Source organism: Euprymna scolopes, chromosome 25 (assembly GCF_053919585.1).
Source record: "Euprymna scolopes isolate OS-2025 chromosome 25, ASM5391958v1, whole genome shotgun sequence".
In the NCBI taxonomy this organism is placed as follows: Eukaryota; Metazoa; Mollusca; class Cephalopoda; order Sepiida; family Sepiolidae; genus Euprymna; species Euprymna scolopes.
This window is the reverse complement of record NC_136506.1, coordinates 54,990,233-55,014,980: the sequence shown is the minus strand read 5'-3', so window position 1 is coordinate 55,014,980 and position 24,748 is coordinate 54,990,233. Positions and strand designations below refer to the sequence as shown.

Genomic DNA, 24,748 nt, shown 5'->3' with positions numbered 1-24,748 from the left:
TGTTAATGTGATTATTCAGTACATCTCAGATAGAAATTTCACATTGAAAGTGAAAATATTATGCTTATGCTGAGAGAGAGAGAGAGAGAGAGAGAGAGAGTGAGAAACATTACTCTAAGAAAACATTACTTTTTTGGCATTGAAAATCTTCATTTTTAATATGATTGATCGCTGGTCACCACCTTTTAGTATCTATTTGGGAAGAAGAATAAAAAGTTTGATTTTTTTTTTTTTTAGATTAATACAGTTGTGAGATGGACTTATAGATACTAGGGTATGACATAACCTGCCAATTGATCGAATCCTGTCCCTATATCTTCCAGTCTAACCAAACTAAGAGCCAAAGCGGATGAATGTCTGCATACCAACAACATAAGAGGGTACCACTAATAGCCAACAGGTGCTTCTAGTTTTGAAGGATTTTCCTCCTTTACATGAGGTTGCAGTTGTTAAATTAATAACCAAAGTATGGCAGTGTATCTTTCATGAAATGTTTTTTTAAATTATTATAGTGTAACATTAAAGTTTTTGTTTAGTTTAGATAGTATATCTTGAATTAAGATTTGTTCAGTATTGTATGTGTAACTATTAGAATTAAGTTTTGTTTAATATTGTGCATGTACATTTATTCAAGGTTCAATTTTTTTTGTATGGTAGTCTTGAATTAAGTTTTGTTTATGCATACCTTTCTTGAGGATTGATTTTTTTTGTATCTTTCTTGAATTAAGATTTGTTTAGTATTGTATGTGTACCTTTCAAGGTTCAATTTTTTTGCTTGGTAGTGTATCTTTCTTGAATTAAATTTTGTTCATCATTGTATGTGTATCTTCCTTGAATTAAGTTTTGTTTAATACTGAATGTGTACATTTCTGGAATTATGTTTTGTTTAGTATTGTATGTGTACCTTTAGTTGAGATTCAATTTTTTTGTATGGTAGTGCATCTTTCTTGAATTCAGTTTTGTTTATTATTGTTTGTGTACCTTTCTCTAGGTTCGATTTATTTTTGTTATGGTAGTGTATCTTTCTTGAATAAAGTTTTGTATGTGCACGTTTCTTGAATAAAGTTTTGTTTTGTATGCACACCTTTCTTGAATTTAGTTTTGTTTAGTATTGTATGTGTATTTTTCTTGAGCATCAATTTTTTTTTGTACATTAGTGTATCTTTCCTTTTATTATGGGAGTGATTTTGGCACCAAATCTTGAGGTTTGTACCTTAAAGTTTTGTTTCCTACAGTAGTACATTTTTGTTATGTTTAAATTGTAGTACATCTTTTTTTTAAGTTTGTTTTTTTAAATTCTGAGATTGGTTTATTTTATGGCATACCAACCTTTTTGGAGTTATTTAATGCTGGATTCAGTAATCTTGGAAAAACATTTTATATTTCAAGTTTTTTATATCTTCAAATATTGATTTATGGTACTTGTTTTTGTTGTTTACTTTGCAGGACATGGTTTAGTTATGCAAAATAAAAATCAATGGTGTATTCGAGGCCAGGAAGCCACTATCAGACAGCTTGATCTGGTAGCAATTCTATCGCAAGCGTTGGAAATCCCTACTGATCACTTGATACAAAATACATTCTTATTAATTTACGTGACTCCAATAATAATTAGCACGAAAATAAGAGTCATAAATTATATTTTGGTAAGGGCTGTTTACATGTCAACGCATATTCATTAACAAAGAATACTAAATATTTTATTATGCTAAGAAATATTTAACTCTCACCTATACTGAAGATGCTTGCTCTCGTCTTTCTTTTCTAACATAATTTCTAATTGTTTTCTTAGCAGTTAAGTTAAGATGTTCTCCATGCCATTGAAACCATGATCCTTTCGGAGGATATTAATTTCTTTTTACAGAGATACACTTGCGCTAACAGACGTTAATAATACATTTCACAGTTTACATATTGTTTGACTTTGTACTTTGAAACTGCTACAGCTGCAACCGAGTACCCTCAGCTACATCCCACTCCACTCCAAAAATGAGCTTCTTCTTTGGATAACATTACCTTTTGGGACACAAAGATTTATCATAGAATTTTGGGTGGGTTATTCATTTTCCATTTATACAGTGCTTTCTTGGATGGGTGGGGGAGAAAAAATAACTATTAACCCAAACACGGATCTAGGTGACAATAGTACTTTTTTTTTTTTTTTTAACTATCAAACCAAACTCAAACCCTAAGTCTACTTGGCAACAGTGCCCACAAATCTTTCCCTTAACTTTGCTTTTGGGACATTCCACTACAGCATTTTCATTGCTTTCTTTTCTAGGGGAATGCGCATTTTATTTATTATTACAGCACAATCACGTTGACACACTGGTTTTCGCAAGGTCACTGAAGTTAAGCAACGATTAGCCTGACTAGTACTAGATGGGTGACTATTTAGGAATGCTAGGCGCTGTATGCGGTCTCCGTTTTATCTCTGCACTGTTTCCAGTCGTCGTGAACTTATATAGACTTGTAACTGGAATTAAAACAGTGCCAACTCAGAAGAAGAGGTGCAGTTGGAGATTGTGTTACTCTTGCCACAAGAATTTCACATGCAGTCCGACAAGACTGAACGGAGCCTTTTTTTTTTTATAATTATTTAATCATCAACAGGGATCTAACTTGATAACTTCCTGATAACAAAATTGTCATGCTCTAGAAGGATCTCTGCTTTATTGCACTAGTTTCATGAGTGATTGCGTTTTATTTCCTCATAAACATTTAGGACAAAGTATGGAATGAAGATCCTGGAAGCCAACAGACTCAAACCGGACACTTTCTAATTGACACGTGTCATTTGTGAACCATACACAACCTAAGTTGTTTGTTTTATTTGTTGATTTTTTTAAAAGTAGTTAGTGTGTGTTTTTTCTGGGGCTTTCCTTTTTTTAACAAAACTTCAATAAACAAATGCAGAGATGGTGCCTTTCAAGTAATTTCTCGTTTCAAAATGAGTTTATTCTCCATGATTATTAAATTTTTTTTAGGCATTTTAAGAAAAACATTATCTATTTATTTTTTAATGTTGGATGCCTCTTTATTTTTTTCTGGGTTCTCATGTACTTTTTGTATTCCCGTTTCGTCTCATTTTTTCTCACTCACATGCCCCCATTCCAAATTTGTAGTAGTGGGCTGCCATCAATGGGCTTTTTTAGTACCTAGACGGTTATTAACAATGTTTCTTTTAAGTTTAACCTATTTTAAACTGATATAAATTATTGTACATTAAAAATAATTACATTAAAAATAAAATCATTTTTCACATTTCTAATTTTTTTAATCAAGACAAATTCCATTTTTTTCTTGATTACTAAATGTAAAAAGTTATTCTAACAAATTTGAAGGTTTTCATAGACCTTTGCATGGAAGTTTTACTTGATTAAATAATTCGAAATAAAAACAAGAATCATATATTACAACACTATTTTTTTCATAGAAGTTAATTCAATTTTTATATTTTTGTTTAATTGCTTAGAAATTAAAAAAAAAAAAAAACATACCCCCCCCCACAAAAAAAATGCACCATACATAAAAATATATTGCCCCCACTATTCTTTAAACTGTTTCCTTAATATTTAAAATCAACAAATAAAATAAACAACACAAGTTGTGTACGTTTATGTACAAATGACACATGCATTGGCAGTTAACCGGTGTCAGTTGAAAAGTGTTCCCTTGGAGCCACTTGACTTCCGGGGTTCTTATTCCATACTTTGTTCAACGTCTTTTATTGATTTCTTTCCTTTATTGGAGGAATATGCACGATTTTTGCCGTTATGCACATTTATTTAATGTTAATGTGCTTTTCAATATTTCTTTTTATTGATGGGGGATATCAATTTTTCACTTACGAACCAAACAAATTTAGCTGAGTCTATAATAATGCGCTAGATAATGACAGTTTCAACTGTTTTTGAGGGAGGGATCTTTTTACGAATCTGTCAACTTTCCTCCGGGCTACACATATATAATATATATTATATATAATACTTATTTAATAACTTATAAAATACCATATATATATATATATATATATACCCTAAACTCAAATAACCATATATATACCATAATATATAACCCTAAACCCAATAATTCTAATTAAAAAATCAATGTAAAAAACAAGATATATGTCTGACACTGACAGACAGTATACAAGTCTTCTAGACCTTTTTCTTACAACTTGCCCCAAACTGTGCTCATCTTCTATTCGGTTGCCATTGGGATCTTCAGATCACTTGGTTGTCTCAATTAAGATAAAAACAAAATGTAATAAATCCTCATTGTACTGTATATTGATACTCTATAGCTGACTGAGATAACTTCTGAACATGAACATTAATATCAGATATACCTCTGCAGTCCATGTTTAAAAAGAATGTGGCTTCTACAGTATTAGACCTGATGGAATGGTTAATTGTTGGTATAGACTGCTTCATACCCTCCAAGAAATTCTAGCAAAAGCCTAACAGCCAACCATAGTTCACTCCAGAATGTGTCGCTGCCATTGTGATCAAAAACTCTATTTTCATTGCTAACAACAAAATAGGAGTTATAAAACTAAAGCTACCTTTAAGATTGGCAGCAATCACTGCAAAAGAATAAAAAAGAATGAGAGATTTGTATGCTTAGTACATCAAGTTAAAAATAGCTGAGCAGTGGCTTGGTCCCCACCAGTTTTGGTGATTAATAAACAAATCCTGAACAAAGGTAGGTCCCCTATCCCAACCATCATCAATGGACCTGAGGTAATCTAGTCAGCATCTGACAAAGCCAAACTCTTTGCCAAGAACTTTGCAGCAAGTTCTACCCTTTGCGACCAGGGACACCTACACCCTGTATTTCCTCCTGCGAATGAAAACACACTATGCAACATACAAATATCTGTGCGTGACATTGCCAAGCTTATCAAAAATCTTGGTTCCAGTAAAGCAACTAGTCCCAATGGCATTCCAATCATAGTGCTCAAAAAGTTTCAACTGGAACTAGCTCCCATACTTACAAAGCTGTTTAAACGCTGCCTTAAGGAGAAATACTTACCAACACCCTCATCAGTTTTCCCTGTATTTAAAAATTGCAGAGATTGGTCATCTGCTTCTGAGTATAGACCAATCAGTCTCTTGTGTCATGAGTACGTTGCTGGAATTTGTAATAAATAGTGAAGTGGTCAATCACGTCAACAAAAATAACCTACTCAGTGACATGCAATATGGTTTCCGTTCTACTAGATCTACAACTGATGTGCTAACTGTAATATCACATAGGATTAGTGAATCTTAATGAAGGCTTAAAAGCTCTAAATATATCAAAGGCTTTTGATAGGCAATCGCATAAAAGGCTGCTTCACATAGTTCATCTGGAAAAAGACCTCTTGCCAGAGAGCCAATGTGGATTTCTAAGGATCGTGGTACTACTGATATGGTGTTTGCTACCAAGCAGCTCCAAGAAAAGTGCCAAGAACAAAATGTAGACCTTTACTCCACCTTTGTTGATCTGACGAAAGCCTTTGACAATGTAAGCAGAGGAGGCCTCTGGAGAATAATGGTAAAGTATGGATGTCCTAGAAAATTCATTGCCATCATACGTCAATTTCATGATGGAATGATGGCCAGCGTGCAAGATCGTGGGGAGACCTCTGACCCTTTTGAAGTCACAAATGGAGTGAAACAGGGGTGTGTTTTGGCTCCCACTCTATTCAGCCCCATGTTCTCTGCAATGCTGATGGATGCGTTCAGACACACTGATGTGGGCATTGGAATCCGGTACAGATTTGACGGATCAGTTTTCAACCTCAGGAGGCTACAAGCAAAATCTAGGGTTGCATTAGACACTGTAAATGATCTTCTGTTTACTAATGACTGTGCCCTTAATGCTAACTCTAAGGCAGGCATGCAACACACTGCAAACATATTCTCAGAGGCTTGTGAAAACATTGGTCGCACAATCAATACCAAGAAGACTGTGGTGATGCATCAGCCTGCTCCGGGAAAACTATATGCAGAACCCAACATTTCAATCGGGGACAAAGACTCAATGTGGTTGACAAGTTCACCTACCTTGGCAGTACGCTTTCCTGCAATGTAATCATTGATGATGAAATCAACACCAAACTCGCTAAAGCAAGCGCTGCCTTAGGCAGACTCCACAAAAATGTATGGGACAGAAGAGGCATCACCTCCATGACAAAGACCAAAGTCTATAAAGTTGTCATACTCACCACCTTACTCTTTGAATACGAGTCGTGGACGTCTACCAACCACACGCTAGAAAATTAAATCACTTCCACACCACCAGACTGAGGAAACTGTTTGACATAGGCTGGCAGGAAAGGATACCAGACATAGAAGTCCTCACTCGTGCTGGACTCCCAAGCATCCCCACCATCCTGATGAAGGTTCAGCTTCGTTGGGCTGGTCATGTAGCTGCATGCCAGACTACAGGCTACCCAAGAAGCTTCCGTTTGCTGAACTCCAACATGGCAAGCGCTCCCATGGCAGCCAGAGCCAACAATTTAAAAACACTCTAAAGGCCTACAATGTTAATCCGTCATCATGGGAGCAGACAGCTTTAGACAGAGCCAAGTGGCCAGCCGCTGTTCATGATGGTGCCTGCAAATATGAAAGTAACCGAAAAGTTGCTGCAGAGAAACGCAGAAAGGAAAATGTTTTGAAGCCCTCAACGTCTGCTACCATTCCCTGTTCTCACTGCAATAGAACTTTTCAAGCAAAGATTGGACTTATCAGCCATATCCGTACTCACCGATGATGACTCCCCCCCCACCCTAGCTAGGCTGTAGGAGGAGGACCACCTGATCATCTTTGCTCAAAACCTGACATCAACCTCTGGCTGTCGCTGAGCACACCGGTTATCAAAGCGTAACAACGCTACTCAAGGAAAATACTGAAGAAAACGTGTAAATATAATAAAATCACACACAAAAAAAAAAAAAATAAATAAAAATATAACAAAATTAAAAAGAAACAATGATTAACCGTAACAATTTCTGTTTTATTCTTGTAATGATTGGAAAAAAAGTTTGTTTTTTTTTATACACGTGTAAAGTCACAATCACTATTTTTTGGCGTTTCAAAATGGTTAACTGTTGCCAAAAAGAAACTATAGTGAAAAAAAAAGATTTTTTTAATATTGTAATATTTTTTAATTTTAAATATATAAGAACGCACTTGGATTATTGCAAAATGTCAAACATAGGCTTCAGTGGTTTTTTAGATTATCGATTACGAACAAACATTTTTTACACGTTTATTTAAATAGATTGGCCATTTTTCTTTTTAATATTAACGACTTTCAATCTTAATTTTAGCCTATAGCAATTTCAGTCGATTCAATTTAATGCCCCCCCCCCACTCACCATATGGACTTTATGTGGATGAGTTTCAATATTTATATTGTAGAATTTTCAAGTTAGCAGGTTTGTTTTTGCATTCACAGGGATAGATTATTAGTATACTTAAATTGATAATAGCACCAAAAACCCTGCTAATTTCAGGCCTTCAATACTTGATTAAACATAAGTCAAGTTCCTATTCTTTTAACACAATTGATCCTTAGACAAAACCTTCTAATGTATGCCTTCATACCTTATACTTAAATAAGTTGGTAATGATCCAGAAGAGCTGAAAAAATCTCATGGAAAAATTATTTCTTTTAATCTATTTTAAAATGTTGAATTTTCTAAGCACATTTTTTTTACATAAAAGAATGAAAACACAAAATCACTTTTTAAAAAATTAATTTGATAATTATTCCTATTTATTATCTTTATAGACTTTCTGTTTATTTTTATATTTAAAAAAAGTTGGAAATTATTTGGACTCCTCTTTTTTTCCTACATAAAATTATAATTATAAGCGGCTATCTACTTTTTATGAATTCACTCAAAGATAATACAATAGATTTATTTTATATTTTTGGATCAAGTAAAGATTAGATACCCTGTAGCAGAAGATGAAAATTAGCGCACATTTCAAGTTCGACCTTAACATTGTCATTGGTTTGTAAACACGTCAAATAGCAGACATGGTCGAATGTTCGCGAGCAAGATTTTTTAAAAATATATTTACAAAACTTTTTAAGATTTAAAAGAAAAAATATATATTTACAAAACCTGTTTTTTAATATTAAATATTTACAAAACTTAAGGATAAAAAAAAACAAAACTTTTTAATGTAAGTAATAAAACGAACGTATATAAACAAAGTATATTTAAATAAATGCGTGTCTTTCTCAATGGTTGTTTTTTTATATATTTACAGAACTTTTTAATAAAACTAATAATAATAATAATATAAATAAATAAATGGTAAACCTCAAAAGCCGTTCTTAACATGGGGAGGTTTGGGGGGGGGGTTAATTCCGAAAACCGTTCTTAACATGGGGTGGTTGGGGTGTTTATACTACACTGGGGCAGGTCGTAAAATAATACCAAATAAATAAATAAACCGACATTATAACTGAGAATCTTGGATGATGTCAATTAAAAAATACATAATTTAAAAAAAAGTTCAATAAAATTATTATAACCAAACTTTTTAATGGCAGAAACAAATATAAAATAAGTGACTTGTTCAGATTTTTGCAATTTAATTTTTATGTATAGTATGTTTTTTTTTTAAAAATCTTTCTATGTGCGTTTTTAATACAATTCAATATTTATTTAAAGTGCGATGTATGAAGGTAGTCAGTGAAGGAGAAATCTTTCTAGACCGAGGCAATTTTTATGCATAATAAAATCACAAGTATAAGCAACAAGTATAAACAATAGAGATTTAAAAAAATATATTTTATTCACATATCTTTTATAACTTATTTTTATAAAGATGAAGTGTAGTATCACAAGATACAAATCTTTTTATAATTTTCATTTAAAAAAAACAAAAAACCTGCTATTTGCTTACTTCTCCACAAGGGCAAATTAAATACAAGTTTAGTACCTGAAATTCTCAATTTCTAATGTTTTGTAATTAATATAGTTCATTTTTTTTTTTTAATTTATATTTATTATAATTATTATTATTATTAGTTTTATTCAAAAGTCCTGTAAATATATTAAAAAAAAAATAGCACTCAAAAAGACACACATTTATTTAAATATGTTTTGTTTAAATTCCGAAAACTGTTCTCCTGCTACGGATCTCCTGCTTTACTTGATCCATATTTTTATCCAGGGTTTAATAAGTGAAATAAATAAATAAAAATTATTATCTTTTTGTTATTTAAAAAATTTTTTTTTCTATATCTATGGGAAAAATTTGACTATATGTTTTAATTAATAAATATTTTAACATTCTAAAAATAATTTGTGTAGAGTTGCTATTGTTTTTAATTCATAATAACCATAAACTCATAATAAATTCATAATAACCATAAACTCATAATAAATTCATAATAACCATAAACTTCTAAAATAGAGAAAATGAATCTTATTAAACACAAGATTTCAATGTGATTAATTTGTACGTGTTATATTTTTGATTCCATCAACTGGATTAATAATTAAGTAAAAGGTGTTTAGTGGTTCAATTTTGAAATAAAGATGAATATTTTCAAGTATACCTATAACACATTGTAATTTGAGAAAAAGACACAAGTCAAAATAAATTACTACAGAAGAAACAGATAAAATAATTTTTTCTTGCAACAAATATTACTTACTTTGCACTTTCAACACAAGTTGCTCTGATTCTCTCACAGCCATCTGGTGGTTCTCTTGCAAAGGAATAGGACATATTTGGTTTAGGGCTGGATACAAACTTTGGTTCAGGTGATGCAATCATGGATAACTCAGGATCACCTGAAACAAATTTGACAAAAATTAATCAACGCTTACATATGGTTCTTTAATATTATAAATAATCAATAAGCAAATTGCATACACAAGTCTTTACTGCAATGTTTTGATTTGTAATTTTTTTATAATTATTTTCATCTGAAAGAAAACAAGTTAAGATGTTCAAGCAAATTGGGTATTAGTAGTAAAATTACTGAACAGATTTCTTCCAATTATGATAAGAGACTCATCTAGAGAGGTTAACATTCTTGAAATAATTTCTTTGATTTTTAAATAGGTTTTTTGTCATTGTAAAGTAATGAATGCAGTCAGTAAATATTGCTATATATTATTAGTACAAGGTATTAATTTTAAATTGCATATAAAATTAATGATCATCAGAACAGAATATTCTGATATTTATATCATAATATTCTGTTATGATGATCATTATGCCTTAAATTGTTCAACCAATTTTTATATTTCGATATAAAAACTCATGATTAAACAGAATCTGGAGTGTGTCTAGAAAAACAGGCTAAAAAGAATGTTAAAAAAAGTCCTGTAGGCTAATTTAAATAATGGATCAGTTCAAAATCTGATTTCAAATTGTAATTAAAAAGAAAACAAAAAAAACAAACTTATTCTTAAATATAAATTTTCATTAATATTTAATGGATGCTTCTTAAAGAAAATAATACTAAAAAATTATTTCATTATTTCAAGAATAAAAGAATAAAGAGATTATTTAATTAAAACTTTAAAATTAACAATTACCATATTTCTATGGTAGATATTTAAAAAAAATATTTCCCCTAAGCCTTGAAAAAAGTTTAAAAAATTAAATCTATTAAGATTTTGAATTTTTTTGTTAATAAATTTTGGAACAAGTTAAATCAGATTAAGAACAGCATAGTTTTAAGATGGAATTTGATGAATTTAGAAATAATAGTAAAATCCTTAGAAAATCACCTCCAGATCATAGTGGAATAGGGATGCAAATGGATGGTAACATTTAATGCTAGTAAGACTAAGCTGCTTGCCTTTAACAATTACAAGACGCCTCCCCAACCACCGATATCCATGACAAATAATATCCTATCTGAGAATTTTTCCTTCAAATTTCTCAGCTTAACATTCACAGGAAATATGAACTAGAACAAGTACATTGAGGACATTGTAAAGGCTGCTGCAAGGAAGGTGGGTTCTCTCTATTGTGCTAGAAAACTATTCATACCTGAGAGTATCCTATACCTCTACAAGGCCACCATTTACCCATGCATGGAGTATTGTTGCCACATCTGGGTTGGTGCATCTACCACTAATCTCTATCTCTTGAATAGGGTCTAAAAAAAAGGGTCTCCAATACATCCCAATTTGTCAACAATTTGTACCATCACCACAATGTTGCATCCCTATGTTTGTTTTACAAATATTTTAATGGAATGTGTTCTGATGAACTCATTGTACTAGTGTCCCCATGACGTACATATCCTCGACAAACCCCATAGCAACAAAATCTCACCCCTTCACTGTTGAGGTTCCTAAATGCCAGAAAGCTTTCTACTCTATTAGCTTCTTCCCACGAACAGCTAGACTTTGGAATTCCTTTCCTGCTACCTGTTTCCCTGACTATACTGATATGCGGACATTCAAATGTAACATAAACCTGTTAATCTTTCTTAGGCATGGTCACAATTAGTAGCCTTTTACATCCAAGTAGCGATATGCCCTGCTTGTGGTGAAGATGAGAAAACAAAAAACAATTGAAAGGTTGAGTTTAGAAGATAAAAAAATATCCAATGATAAAAAAAGGACCATCAAACGGAATTTAGAATGGAAATATGCTACATGAGATGGAAAGGGGAAAATTCAAGATTGTAAAAAGTATGGAATTACCCAACTGAGAGATGAAGGCAAACAACCATGTTATAGCTATAAATATCTGGGATAATCTGTGATACCTATAAATATCTGGGAGTTCTGGAAGCAGAAACCATCAGCTCAACAAATGAAAGACAAAATTAAAAAATGCTTGAAAAGGAAAAGAAAATTTAGAAAGCAACTTATACAGAAGAAAACGTAAAAAAACAAAATAAAACGTAAACGTAAAATAAAACGTAAAAAAAAAATAAAATAAAATAAATAAAAGGTACTTCTGCAACGAACGACCTATTTTTCCGTGATGTTGTCCCAGCATATGATGGCAGTTTACACAAACCATTGGCAGATGCTGAGGACTGATCAAATTTTGAAATGCTAGAAAAAGGAAAAATATTGACGAAAAATGAAAACACAAAAAAAAAAAAAAAAAAAAAAAAAAAAATCAGTCTATGGTAACCTTTCATGAATAAATATTTTTATTTCTTTTATTGTAAAATAATATATAGCAACAAATGAAAACATTTATTTTGTTTGTTTTTTTTTGTAAAAAAAACTTATAGAAAACATTTTTTATTTACTATCATTTTTAGAAGAAATTTTATTTTGGTAATTTTTGTAAGCATATTTTTTTTGTACTTTTTGCAAGCATATTTTTTTTGTAATTTTTGCAAATAATTCTTTTTTTGGTATTTTTTTTATAAAAAAAATGTCAATATTTTTGTTTTCAATTTTTTTTTGGTGGGAAGCATAAGAATTTGTTATTTTTGGAAAAATGTTATTTTTTTTGTTTTGTCTACTTCGTTTTTTTTTTCTGTTAAGACTTTCCAACAGCAAGATACGACAGTAGTCCCTAGCAGAATATACTTCTTTATTATGGGATGGTGGGTTTTGCCAAGGATCCACCGGGATTCCTAAGGAAATATTCCTGGCAAATATTTTGTAGGAAATTTTTCCTCTTGGTCACGGTGTGTTTCGAACTAATGGCCCCCTCTCACTTGTACAATTGCAATGTTGTAGGATATGTATATTATCTTGATTATTTTAACAATTTTCAGATGAGGCTTGGATAAAAAAAAGTCCTATTTAATTTTTTGCACAAATAAAACTCATATTTTGCGTTTTTATCATAGGTGTATGGTTGAGCAATTTTTCATTGGCGTCATATTTTGGCAGTTTATGTAAGCTTCTGAAATATGTTAACGTAACGTTCACAGAAAAACAGGTTTTCAAGGCAGAAGCATTAAAAGTAAATATCTGGGCAGTATCCCTAGTAAGATATTCATAGAAAGAAGAACTCAGAACCAGAGAACTAGAAAATTAAGGATTATACATAATACACTGTATGTGAAGGATGATACTGACAGAAAAGAAAAGAGGAAAGAGACAGTACGGCTGATACAAAAGAAACACATAACATAAAACAGAGAGAGACTAATTATGACTGCAATACTGGAAGAAAAGAACCAAGAAACAAAAAGATTAAAAAAATGAAAAATCAGAAGAGAGGCAATGAAATATAAAAACTAGGAAACATAAAAAAACAACAACAAAGAAACATAAAAAATAAGAAAACAAAAAATAAGGAAACATGAATAAAACAAGGAAACAAAAAATCTAAGCTTAGTTTTTCTTAATTATCACAGTAACTTCATTCCATATTACTTTTATATACTTGGCAAGTTCTGAGAACTGAAAGTCAAACTGCAAAGTTTTTTTTAAATGATTATCAAGATGTAGAGAGAATAGTAAAAAACTTCCACTAAAATATAATTAAAATACTCAGGTAGTCATGAATTTATGTAATTCTTTTTCTAACTTTGATTTCTAACACCTGTGATAAAATTTTATGTTAATCAGAAATTTAAATTTTATGGCCAATCCTAAACAATATGCAACTTCAGCATAACTGAGAATCAATAATGAAATACCGAAGGAGTTTGTGAGCAAATCATACATATGAACTTGATTGATAGTGAGAAAATATTCATAGCTATATATGTTTATATAAAATGTGGTTTGAGTGAAGATGTGAAAAATTAGTTTTATGACAGGCTTATCACAATTACTAGTAAGGTTGATAAGAAAGAAGTACTTGTTGTGACAACTGGTGATTTTGAGAGAAAATGAGGATAGCAATACGGAAGAAAAAATTTTAGAATTCAGTTTTGCAATGAGCATGTTGATTGCAAACAGCCTTTTTAGGAAAAGAAGAGTATTGAGTCTATTGCTTTCTATTTGTGTTTTTAGAACCATTTTCCATGGAGTTTTGTCCAGGTTGTCTGGAAGAGATGTCGTGTGCTGATGATTTAGTTCTTGCTTGTGAATCAATGCTAAACTTACTATTAAGATAGAAATTCTATGGAAAGTAAAGGTTTGATAATGAATTCTATAAAAACCAAAGATCAGTGGTTGTAATGTTGAAAAACTACTAAAAAAAAGGAGGAAACTTCTCTTGTTTGTAGAAAGGAAATCAGAGTTAATTCAATTTTTTATCGTACTTGTAAGCATTCGATACAAAAAAAACCCCAAAAAAACGGCAGTGGAATTACTGGTTGAGAGATGATAACTATGCAAGAAATCTGAGAATTCAGATGTAGAAAAAGTATATATTTTGATAGCAAAACTATTGAGGTAGTTCAAAACTTTTCTTACCTCTGTGATATGATCAGAGTGTGATTGATTGCAACGACTGGAGGGGAACTTTTGCAACTAACAAGCATGTGTTTACAAGTTTAAACAAGGCATGCGATGATCTATGGAATGAAACCAGTGAAGCATAAAGGACATGCATTGCATAGAAAGAAATGATATGAGAATGGTATGATGAATTTGTGATACGAGTTTTAAAGGTAGACTTTGTTCTGATGAACTCAGAGAAAGATTAAATCTGGATAGGGAAATGTGTGCAAAGAATAGGAGACTTTGATGGTATGGTCACGTTGAAAGAATGGACGAGAATTGTTGCATTAGTAGATTTAAGGTAGTAGCTTTATTTCACAGAAAACTAAAACACAGAAGACTAAATTAAACAGAGAAGAATAAAACAAGACTTGAAGGAAAAAAAGCTAAAGACCTGACCAGAGATAGGTAAGTTTGCAAGTCAATTTCTTAAAGCTATCCAACACATGCCAGCATATAATATGGACATTGAAGTGAAAATTCTGATGATGATTTGGTAGGAGAGATATTTTTAGCTACATACAAATAAGTTGCAATTAACAATTACTTCCAAGCTGTACGCCAGAAAAAACTCTCATGCAATAAAAAAGGAAATATTAAAATCGCAAAAACCCATGTTCTTTTCTCAAAACAGAAATGGAAGATACCCCCTGCGTTAAAAAGAAATGTTTAATTCTTTGATCATCAAGTAAAGATTCTTAGTTATATTCAAATACGCTGAGACTAATAAAATACCATCACAAAAGGTGGTCCTCAAAAAATATTGAATTCTTGAAGTAGTCACAAACCTTTATCAGTTTCTTTAGGGATATTATTTGCATTGTCTGTTTGACTAGAGGGTCTGGATGTTTCCATCTGACCAGCTGGCATGATCGGCATCACTGGACTTACAGACTGTGACCGACTACCAGCAGTAGAGCTACTGTTGCTACTACAACTCTGGCTTTCATTGCTACTGCTTCCTGATGATATCTCCACAGTCTCAGAAGGTGTTTGTGTATACAAGCTGCGGGTGCTGGTCATGTGTGAAGAAAACAAAGCAGTACTGTTTAGTCCTTTAACTATGTTTCCACGCAGCTGGTGGTGGTGTTGTTGTTCAGGTAAAGGTGCACGGTGACCATCAGGAATATCATGAGTATGCACCTACAGTAATAAATATAAAAAGTCAAACCAAAAGATAAAAGATATGATAGAACTGAAACTGAGGATTTTACACAGGATGACCCAATCAGGCACCTGATCTTACACTGCTTGAAAATTTTATTTGTCATGTTTTGAAAGACTATGTTTATGTTAAAAAGTCACCAACAAACAATGTTTTGATTGCTTGGTTACTTATGACTTACGTTGTATAATAATAATATAAAAAAATAGACAATTTTAAAACAATTATGAATGATTAAAATCATGATTGACCAATAGTTACAGAACTGGTAATTTATTTTGTGGTGATGGGCGGTTGACCAATAGTTACAGAACTGGTAATTTATTTTGTTGTGATGTGTGATTGACCAATAGTTACAGAACTGGTAATTTATTTTGTGGTGATGGGTGATTGACCAATAGTTACAGAACTGGTAATTCATTTGGTGGTGATGGGTGGTTTACCAATAGTTACAGAACTGGTAATTTATTTTGTGGTGATGGGTGATTGACCAATAGTTACAGAACTGGTAATTTATTTTGTGGTGATGGGTGATTGACCAATAGTTACAGAACTGGTAATTTATTTTGTGGTGATGGGTGATTGACCAATAGTTACAGAACTGGTAATTTATTTTGTGGTGATGGGTGATTGACCAATAGTTAAAGAACTGGTAATTTATTTTGTGGTGATGTGTGATTGACCAATAGTTACAGAACTGGTAATTTATTTTGTGGTGATGGGTGATTGACCAATAGTTACAGAACTGGTAATTTATTTGGTGGTGATGGGTGGTTGACCAATAGTTACAGAACTGGTAATTTATTTTGTGGTGATAGGTGATTGAGTAATAGTTACAGAACTGGTAATTTATTTTGTGGTGATGGGTGATTGAGTAATAGTTACAGAACTGGTAATTTATTTTGTGGTGATGGGTGATTGACCAATAGTTACAGAACTGGTAATTTATTTTGTGGTGATGGGTGATTGACCAATAGTTAAAGAACTGGTAATTTATTTTGTGGTGATGTGTGATTGACCAATAGTTACAGAACTGGTAATTTATTTTGTGGTGATGGGTGATTGACCAATAGTTACAGAACTGGTAATTTATTTGGTGGTGATGGGTGGTTGACCAATAGTTACAGAACTGGTAATTTATTTTGTGGTGATAGGTGATTGAGTAATAGTTACAGAACTGGTAATTTATTTTGTGGTGATGGGTGATTGAGTAATAGTTACAGAACTGGTAATTAATTTTTATTTTATTAAAGATGGGTGATTGACCAATAGTTAAAGAACTGGTAATTTATTTTGTGGTGATGGGTGATTGACCAATAGTTACAGAACTGGTAATTTATTTTGTGGTGATGGGTGATTGACCAATAGTTACAAAACTGGTAATTTATTTTGTGGTGATGGGTGGTTGAACAATAGTTTCAGAACAGATAATTGATTTGGTGCTGATGGGTGACTACATGTTCTAGTTTTTTATGGTGCAACTTAACATTTCATTAAATTGGTCTGGTGGTTTGGGGGTGACTAAATGTATGTTATAGAAAAGATTTGGTTGTCATGGTGAAATTGAATGTTTATCATAGATGATTGGAGTAATTAAGTGGTGTCAGGGAATTATACTACTGTTAAGAAAACAGACCATACGTCGGGAGGGGAGACTGGCCACGTCTCATAGAACTGGTCTGCTTGTTAGGGGGCAACTGAATACTTTTCTCAGAACTGGGCTGGTGATGATGCAGAGCTACTCTGGATCTTAGAAAGCAATTGGCCACTTATCATGGAACTGGTCTGGTAGTAAGAGGGCAACTAAACATATGGCATAGAAATGATGATGGTAATGGAGTGACTAAACATGTATAGAATTGGTCTGGTGGTGAGTGAGCAACACACAGAGTGTAATGAGGCAGTAACACACTGCATGTTACAAAACTGGTCTGGCAATAAGGGATCCACAGACTGTTTTTTATGGAACTTGTTTTGAGATGAGGCTGTAACTTAATACATATCACAGAACTAGTCTAGCAGTAACAGGGCCACTGACATTTTGTCACAAAATTCAGAGTAGTGATGCAGCGACTTAACATATGTCACACAACTGGTCTGGTGATGAGGAAATGTTTGACTGCATGTTTACAGAACAAGTACAAATGTCACAGAACCGATTTGGTGTAACACTGTAACTCAACGCATGTCACAGAATTCATCTGGTGGCGAGGATGCGATCGACCACATCACAGAATTAGTCTGGTGATACATGAGAGAATGAAAACAGGAAATGGACTTCCGATTCAAACTAAATAGGGGGCTAAGCCAATGCATTATCACATGGTTTGAAACATTAGGAAACAAGCAACCCAACAACATTATTTCCTTTCAATCTCATAAACTGAATCATACTTGGTACACACAAATTTTTGAAAACTAAAAAGCAGAGAATTCACTTACTTTGTCTTCATCTTCTGTTAATGAAATTGATTTCAAAACGAGTTTTTCTATTTCCTAAACAGAAACAAAAAAGATTTGAAGCAATATACCAGTAATTTCTAACATAAATATTTCTACATAATTTTTAAAACAATTTATAAAAAAAAGATTTGTAAACAAAAAACAGGAAATTATCGGCAAATGCCAGTATCATGGGCAAGTGAATTTAAGATAATTAGGATAATCGAGATAGTGCTTACATTACAGGAATATGGGGTGGAGAAAAATAATTCAAAATATGTGTTTAGAAAACATTTTTAAGATTAATACAGAGATTTAAACGTATTTTTAAGATTAATACAGAGATTTAAACATATTTTAAAGATTAATACAGAGATTTAAACATATTTTTAAAGATTAATACAGAGATTTAAACATATTTTTAAAGATTAATACAGAGATTTAAACATATTTTTAAAGATTAATACAGAGATTTAAACATATTTTTAAAGATTAATACAGAGATTTAAACATATTTTTAAGATTAATACAGAGATTTAAACATATTTTTAAGATTAATACAAAGATTTAAACATATTTTTAAAGATTAATACAGAGATTTAAACATATTTTAAAGATTAATACAGAGATTTAAACATATTTTAAAGATGATTACAGAGATTTAAACATATTTTAAAGATTAATACCAAGATTTAAACATATTTTTAAGATTAATACAGAGATTTAAACATATGTTTAAAGATTAATACAGAGTTTTAAACATATGTTTAAAGATTAATACAGAGATTTAAACATATGTTTAAAGATTAATACAGAGATTTAAACATATGTTTAAAGATTAATACAGAGATTTAAACATATTTTTAAGATTAATACAGAGATTTAAACATATTTTTAAGATTAATACAGAGATTTAAACATATTTTTAAGATTAATACAGAGATTTAAACATATTTTTAAAGATTAATACAGATATTTAAACATATTTTTAAGATTAATACAGAGATTTAAACATATTTTTAAGAATTATACAGAGATTTAAACATATTTTTAAGATTAATACAAAGATTTAAACATATTTTTAAGATTAATACAGAGATTTAAACATTTTTAAAGATTAATACAGAGATTTAAACATTTTTAAAGATTAATACAGAGATTTAAACATATTTTTAAAGATTAATACAGAGATTTAAACATATTTTTAAAGATTAATACAGAGATTTAAACATATTTTTAAGATTAATACAGAGATTTAAACATATTTTTAAAGATTAATACAGAGATTTAAACATATTTTTAAAGATTAATACAGAGATTTAAACATATTTTTAAAGATTAATACAGAGATTTAAACATATTTTTAAAGATTAATACAGAGATTTAAACATATTTTTAAAGATTAATACAGAGATTTAAACATATTTTAAAGATTAATACAGAGATTTAAACATATTTTAAAGATTAATACAGAGATTTAAACATATTTTTAAAGATTAATACAGAGATTTAAACATATTTTAAAAGATTAATACAGAGATTTAAACATATTTTAAAAGATTAATACAGAGATTTAAACATATTTTTAAAGATAATTACAGAGATTTAAACATATTTTTAAAGATTAATACAGAGATTTAAACATATTTTTAAAGATTAATACAGAGATTTAAACATATTTTTAAAGATTAATACAGAAATTTAAACATATTTTTAAGATTAATACAGAGAGTTAAACATATTTTTAAGATTAATACAGAGATTTAAACATATTTTTAAGATTAATACAGAGATTTAAACATATTTTTAAAGATTAATACAGAGATTTAAACATATTTTAAAGATTAATACAGAGATTTAAACATATTTTAAAGATTAATACAGAGATTTAAACATATTTTAAAGATTAATACCAAGATTTAAACATAATTTTTAAGATTAATACAGAGATTTAAACATATTTTTAAAGATTAATACAGAGATTTAAACATATGTTTAAAGATTAATACAGAGATTTAAACATATTTTTAAAGATTAATACAGAGATTTAAACATATTTTTAAAGATTAATACAGAGATTTAAACATATTTTTAAAGATTAATACAGAGATTTAAACATATTTTTAAAGATTAATACAGAGATTTAAACATATTTTTAAAGATTAATACAGAGATTTAAGCATATTTTTAAAGATTAATACAGAGATTTAAACATATTTTTAAAGATTAATACAGAGATTTAAACATATTTTTAAAGATTAATACAGAGATTTAAACATATTTTTAAAGATTAATACAGAGATTTAAACATATTTTTAAAGATTAATACAGAGATTTAAACATATTTTTAAAGATTAATACAGAGATTTAAACATGTTTTTAAAGATTAATACAGAGATTTAAACATGTTTTTAAAGATTAATACAGAGATTTAAACATGTTTTTAAAGATTAATACAGAGATTTAAACATGTTTTTAAAGATTAATACAGAGATTTAAACATGTTTTTAAGATAGAATCTGTTTACTCTTTTTTTTTTTCTGGAAAACATTATCAGAAAACATTAGTTGTGAAAGAAAATTAAAAAAGAAAACGAATCAATCATTTAAGAAACGGCAATTCTAATATAAATTTTTACAAGAATTTGGACTATATGTTATTGATACAATTTAAGGAAACTTTTCACAATAAAAGATAAGGAAATACAACCAAGACAAGAATCATTTAAGCAAAACATGAAACAATATTTAAGCATAAATTGAAACTATTAAAATTTAGTGACTTTTGCAAAAGTTGCACATCCATATTTGATTAATTGCAATAGACGATGGAAATGTGTAGACTTACGGTATTCAGTCCCTCGACACTGTTTCTCTGGTACCTCGGCATACTAGGTTTTGGAATGTTATGTGCTATTGACTTTGGCTGTGTGAAAGGACTTTGTGCTGTTGGTAATGCAGAGTGATGTGCAGGCACTGGACTTTGTCGTGGTTTTATAGATTCGGTCTGTTTGTTGCCTTCTTTTGTCCTCTGTAAACGCTGCCTTATGAGCTGAAGAAAACAAAATTAGTGATGCTAGAAGTCACTTGAAAATCATCTTATGTGAATTTTTTTTTTTACTTTCTAATAACATTTTGACTTAATTTCTGCCTTTTTCAGATATGTAAAAATCAAGAGATAACAACTGCATACAGTGTCAGCTAATCAAGGATAATTATAAACAAGAGTATAATCCTGGTGTACTCCTACCATTATTTTAGTTTAGAGAGCACACCAGCATGGTCAATTTGTGGTAAAGTCTGAAAAATGCATTCATTCATTGTTTGGGAACAAGATTATGCCTAAAGGTCCAAAGCATAGTTTTTCTTGCCACCTTGTAAAAGACCTTTTCTTAGAAAAGTCTTCAATGAATGTGAAAATGCAGCTTTTTCTGTGGGAGGAATTTCTCATGGAGTTGTGATAGCTACTATCACAACTACAAAAAAAAAACAAAACAAAAACGGTATCTGTCATCAAATTTAATGCTCAAAAGCTGCAGCATTGTTCATCTATTTCAATCAGTTAAGGATTCGATTCACAAATATTCTTTTATAGATCTTCAACCTTTGTTCAAGGAGTCTCAGTCCTTTATAAGCTTCACACTGCAATGTACCTTTGTAAAGTGGGATAGTAATGTTATTTTCCTGCTTCAATAATGTCATCTTCTATTTTGGGAAAAATTGAATGATGACTGATGACAATTTTTCATTCACATTTCAGCAAATTGGAACCATGTTTGTTTTTGTTATCTCCATCATAGCCTTCAGCTCTCGATAGTTTCAGCATTGGATCTACTACCACTCCATGAGAAAAATTTTACATTTTTTTCATGATAAAAATATATTTTTTAATTATTATATAAAAAGAGATTAAATTAAAAAAAATATTTAATAGAAATAAAAAAAAATATGTTATTAACTTGCTTTGAGTCAGTGCTTATTTACTCCATTTTTTGTATCCATTGCTAAAACAAGTCAAGAAAATAACTACAGAAAAAAGTCATAATATTCCTGGCCTAAATGTAACCTAATTATAGTTTATGAGTTCTTACTTAAAAATACAAATTCACAATACATAATGTTTCTCAAGCAAAATGAATCGGTTTCTCTGTTCGATTTTAGATGTAATTTTTTTATAAAAGGAATGACAAAATGAAATATTCAAAAAAAAAAAAAAAAGAAAGCACAATTACCATTTAAATGTAATTTGTTTTTTTAAAAGAGTTCAAAAACTCTAATTGACAGAAGTAATCTGATGACCAAAGATGAAATGCATCTTAATTGAACTTAAGTTGATCTGTTTTTTTATAATAATGTTAAGAGTTATATACAATACTTATCTAATATATAAAGAAAAATCACAATTTTGTATTGCATGTGTGTCCGATTAAAAGTTAGTTGTGAAAAAATTAAAAACTACACAAGATACACAGAAAACTTACAACATCGGATTCATTGTAAACTCTGCCCGTGTTAGGGTAAAAAGAAATACCGTAATATTTTTTCATTTGGGGTCACTAAGAGCTAAATTAATGCATGGAAGGAATAACTATTTTTTTTTTCATTCTTACTGCCAGCAAAAAAAAACAAAAAAACAACACTGAAACTAAGTTAAACAGTTTTGTTTTGTGCTTTCTAATATATTGAACCCGTTAAGAAATAGAAAGAAAGGGAAGGAAAAGAAAAACACTTTTTTAAAACCTTTTCTGTTTCCTTTGGGCAGTGCTGTTAATCGTCCATAATTCTTTGATTATTTGTTATTTTATGCGGAAGTTCATAACTTTTTTCGGGCAATATTTGTATCTAAGTGAAACTTAATGCTTTGACTGGATTTGAACTTGGTTTACCCATGATCTGCAATCGTTTTCCACTTGACCTGAAGTCACAATAAAAATCCCAATTTCATGCATTTCTCTGATACACGTTCTGTTTTCTTTCTCATTTTTGTCAAATTTCCTTAGAAGGTAATTCTTGGGGGGGGGGGGTCTTATGCACTTTTATTATCGGGTATTTTTTTAAATAGTATTTTCAAGTTAAATTCAAGTTTTACATCTTTTTTTTATTAAATTGTTATGTGACAGTTTAGAATAATTACAAAACCTCTCCCCTCCCCATGTTAAGAATAGCTTTCTAAATAATAACGTTATTATTTAAGCACTTCAACAAAGTGCATAAATAGCTTCTTTTTTTTTTTTAAATCATTTTCTCTCCTAATAGAGAAAACGGGTAATGAAAGCATTGCAGTTATGCACATCGTCGTATTCGACTGCACATGTGCTGCACTAGTGCACTGCTGCACTAGAAAAAGTGAACATGCTTTCGTGTTCGATTGATTCAATTTTTCTGTTAACAATCCAGTTTATGAATTATATTTAATATAACAAAATTTTATAAATTATATTTAATATAACAAAAGTACAGAACAAACGTTTTCCTAATCTTTTAGCAGATAGTTAAAAAAAAAAACAAAAAAAAACACTTATAATAATACGAATAATACAGTATAGAAATAGTTGATTAGAAAGAATACGCCGAGAACTAAAAAAATATTTGAAAACCCCACCCCAAAAGTGATGATGGCCAATGTATCATTGCACTTGTAACAAACGTGTTAGACAAATAAAAAAAAAAAAAAGCTACAACTGTATATTAATTATACGGTATATAATTTTAAATAAGGATTAAAACAGAAATAAATTACAAAAGTAGTCAAATAATTCATAAATCGGCGATCTTTTTTAGTGTTCTGTTCTTCCTCCAACATGAGGATAGAAAATTAACTTGCCCAAGAATAAAGGAAAATGAAACTAGAATAATCGCTATAAAAAAAAAATTGAAAAAGCAATTAAGATTATATTAAAAAAAACCTACAAAAGGAGAAGGCTTTGTTATGAAAACTGAAAAAGGAATGAGATTTAAAAAATTGTTCTTCTTACCTGCAATTGGTCCTGTTGACCTAAAGATGCCGATCTTCGGTGTCCCTTTTTCGGCCGTTTCTCGCCACTGCTATTATTATTATTGTTGTTATTAGTTGTTGTGAAAGGCCAATCTTCTGGTGTCTGTAGGGAAAGAAAGACGAAAGATGGATCAGCGGCATGACAACTCTATTTGATATTAAAAACAATACTGAGTTGACTTTAACAAAATCTTTTTACTTGTTCCCTCTTCAAAAACAAAAAAGGGATTTACATTACCTTCATTCGACTACAATATGTTTGGGTCAGACGAACAAAATACATCGTACGCATAAGTGTTCAGATAAATCCGGAAAATGAATGTGGTGGAGACAAAAAAAAAATAGGAAGATAATGAATGATTAACAAACATTTGGGAAGATGTAGAATTAAAGAACGAAAGAAAGCCTACCAAATCTGCCATTGTGTGTCAAGTATCGAATGATGGCAATACGACCAGATACGAGAAGCAGCTGCAAAAAAACAAGAAATACAAAATCGTCGTTAGCAGCAGCAGCAGCAGCTGTGTTGGGTAGACGACAGCAGCAGCAGCGGACGGGACAGTGATTTTTAAATCTGTTTTTTTTTGTTTTTAAGGAAATAGTCACAAAGTAAAACTAAATACAAGAGAAAGAAGGGAAATGCAAACAACATCAGTGTTGGTTTTACATTAACAAAGGAAACTAATCAGTGAAAAATTGTGAAAGATGACCGGAAAAAAAGAATAAGTGGGTGGGGTGGCGTATTCTTTAAACATCAATAATTTAATGAATGAATGGCTACAGGATCAAAAATAACA

General features: G+C 30.5%; 1 protein-coding gene across 2 annotated transcripts in view; it reads right to left on the bottom strand.

Moving 5' to 3' along the window:
- Nucleotides 1-24,507, bottom strand: part of LOC145247358 (protein FAM117B-like) — a 35,209-nt gene extending 10,702 nt beyond the window's left edge. Inside the window, exons 1-6 of one of the 2 annotated variants that reach the window (XM_080109038.1) lie at nucleotides 24,362-24,507; nucleotides 23,932-24,054; nucleotides 20,805-21,008; nucleotides 17,958-18,011; nucleotides 15,139-15,493; nucleotides 9,673-9,811 (exon numbers count right to left, since the gene is read on the bottom strand). In XM_080109038.1, coding sequence (XP_079965164.1) covers nucleotides 9,673-9,811; nucleotides 15,139-15,493; nucleotides 17,958-18,011; nucleotides 20,805-21,008; nucleotides 23,932-24,054; nucleotides 24,362-24,373 — 887 coding nt within the window. In that variant the 5' untranslated portion in view covers nucleotides 24,374-24,507. Of the gene's footprint in view, nucleotides 1-9,672; nucleotides 9,812-15,138; nucleotides 15,494-17,957; nucleotides 18,012-20,804; nucleotides 21,009-23,931; nucleotides 24,055-24,189 lie in introns of both variants that reach the window. The other variant, XM_080109039.1, reaches the window with a different exon arrangement.
- Nucleotides 24,508-24,748: the final 241 nt, after the last annotated feature.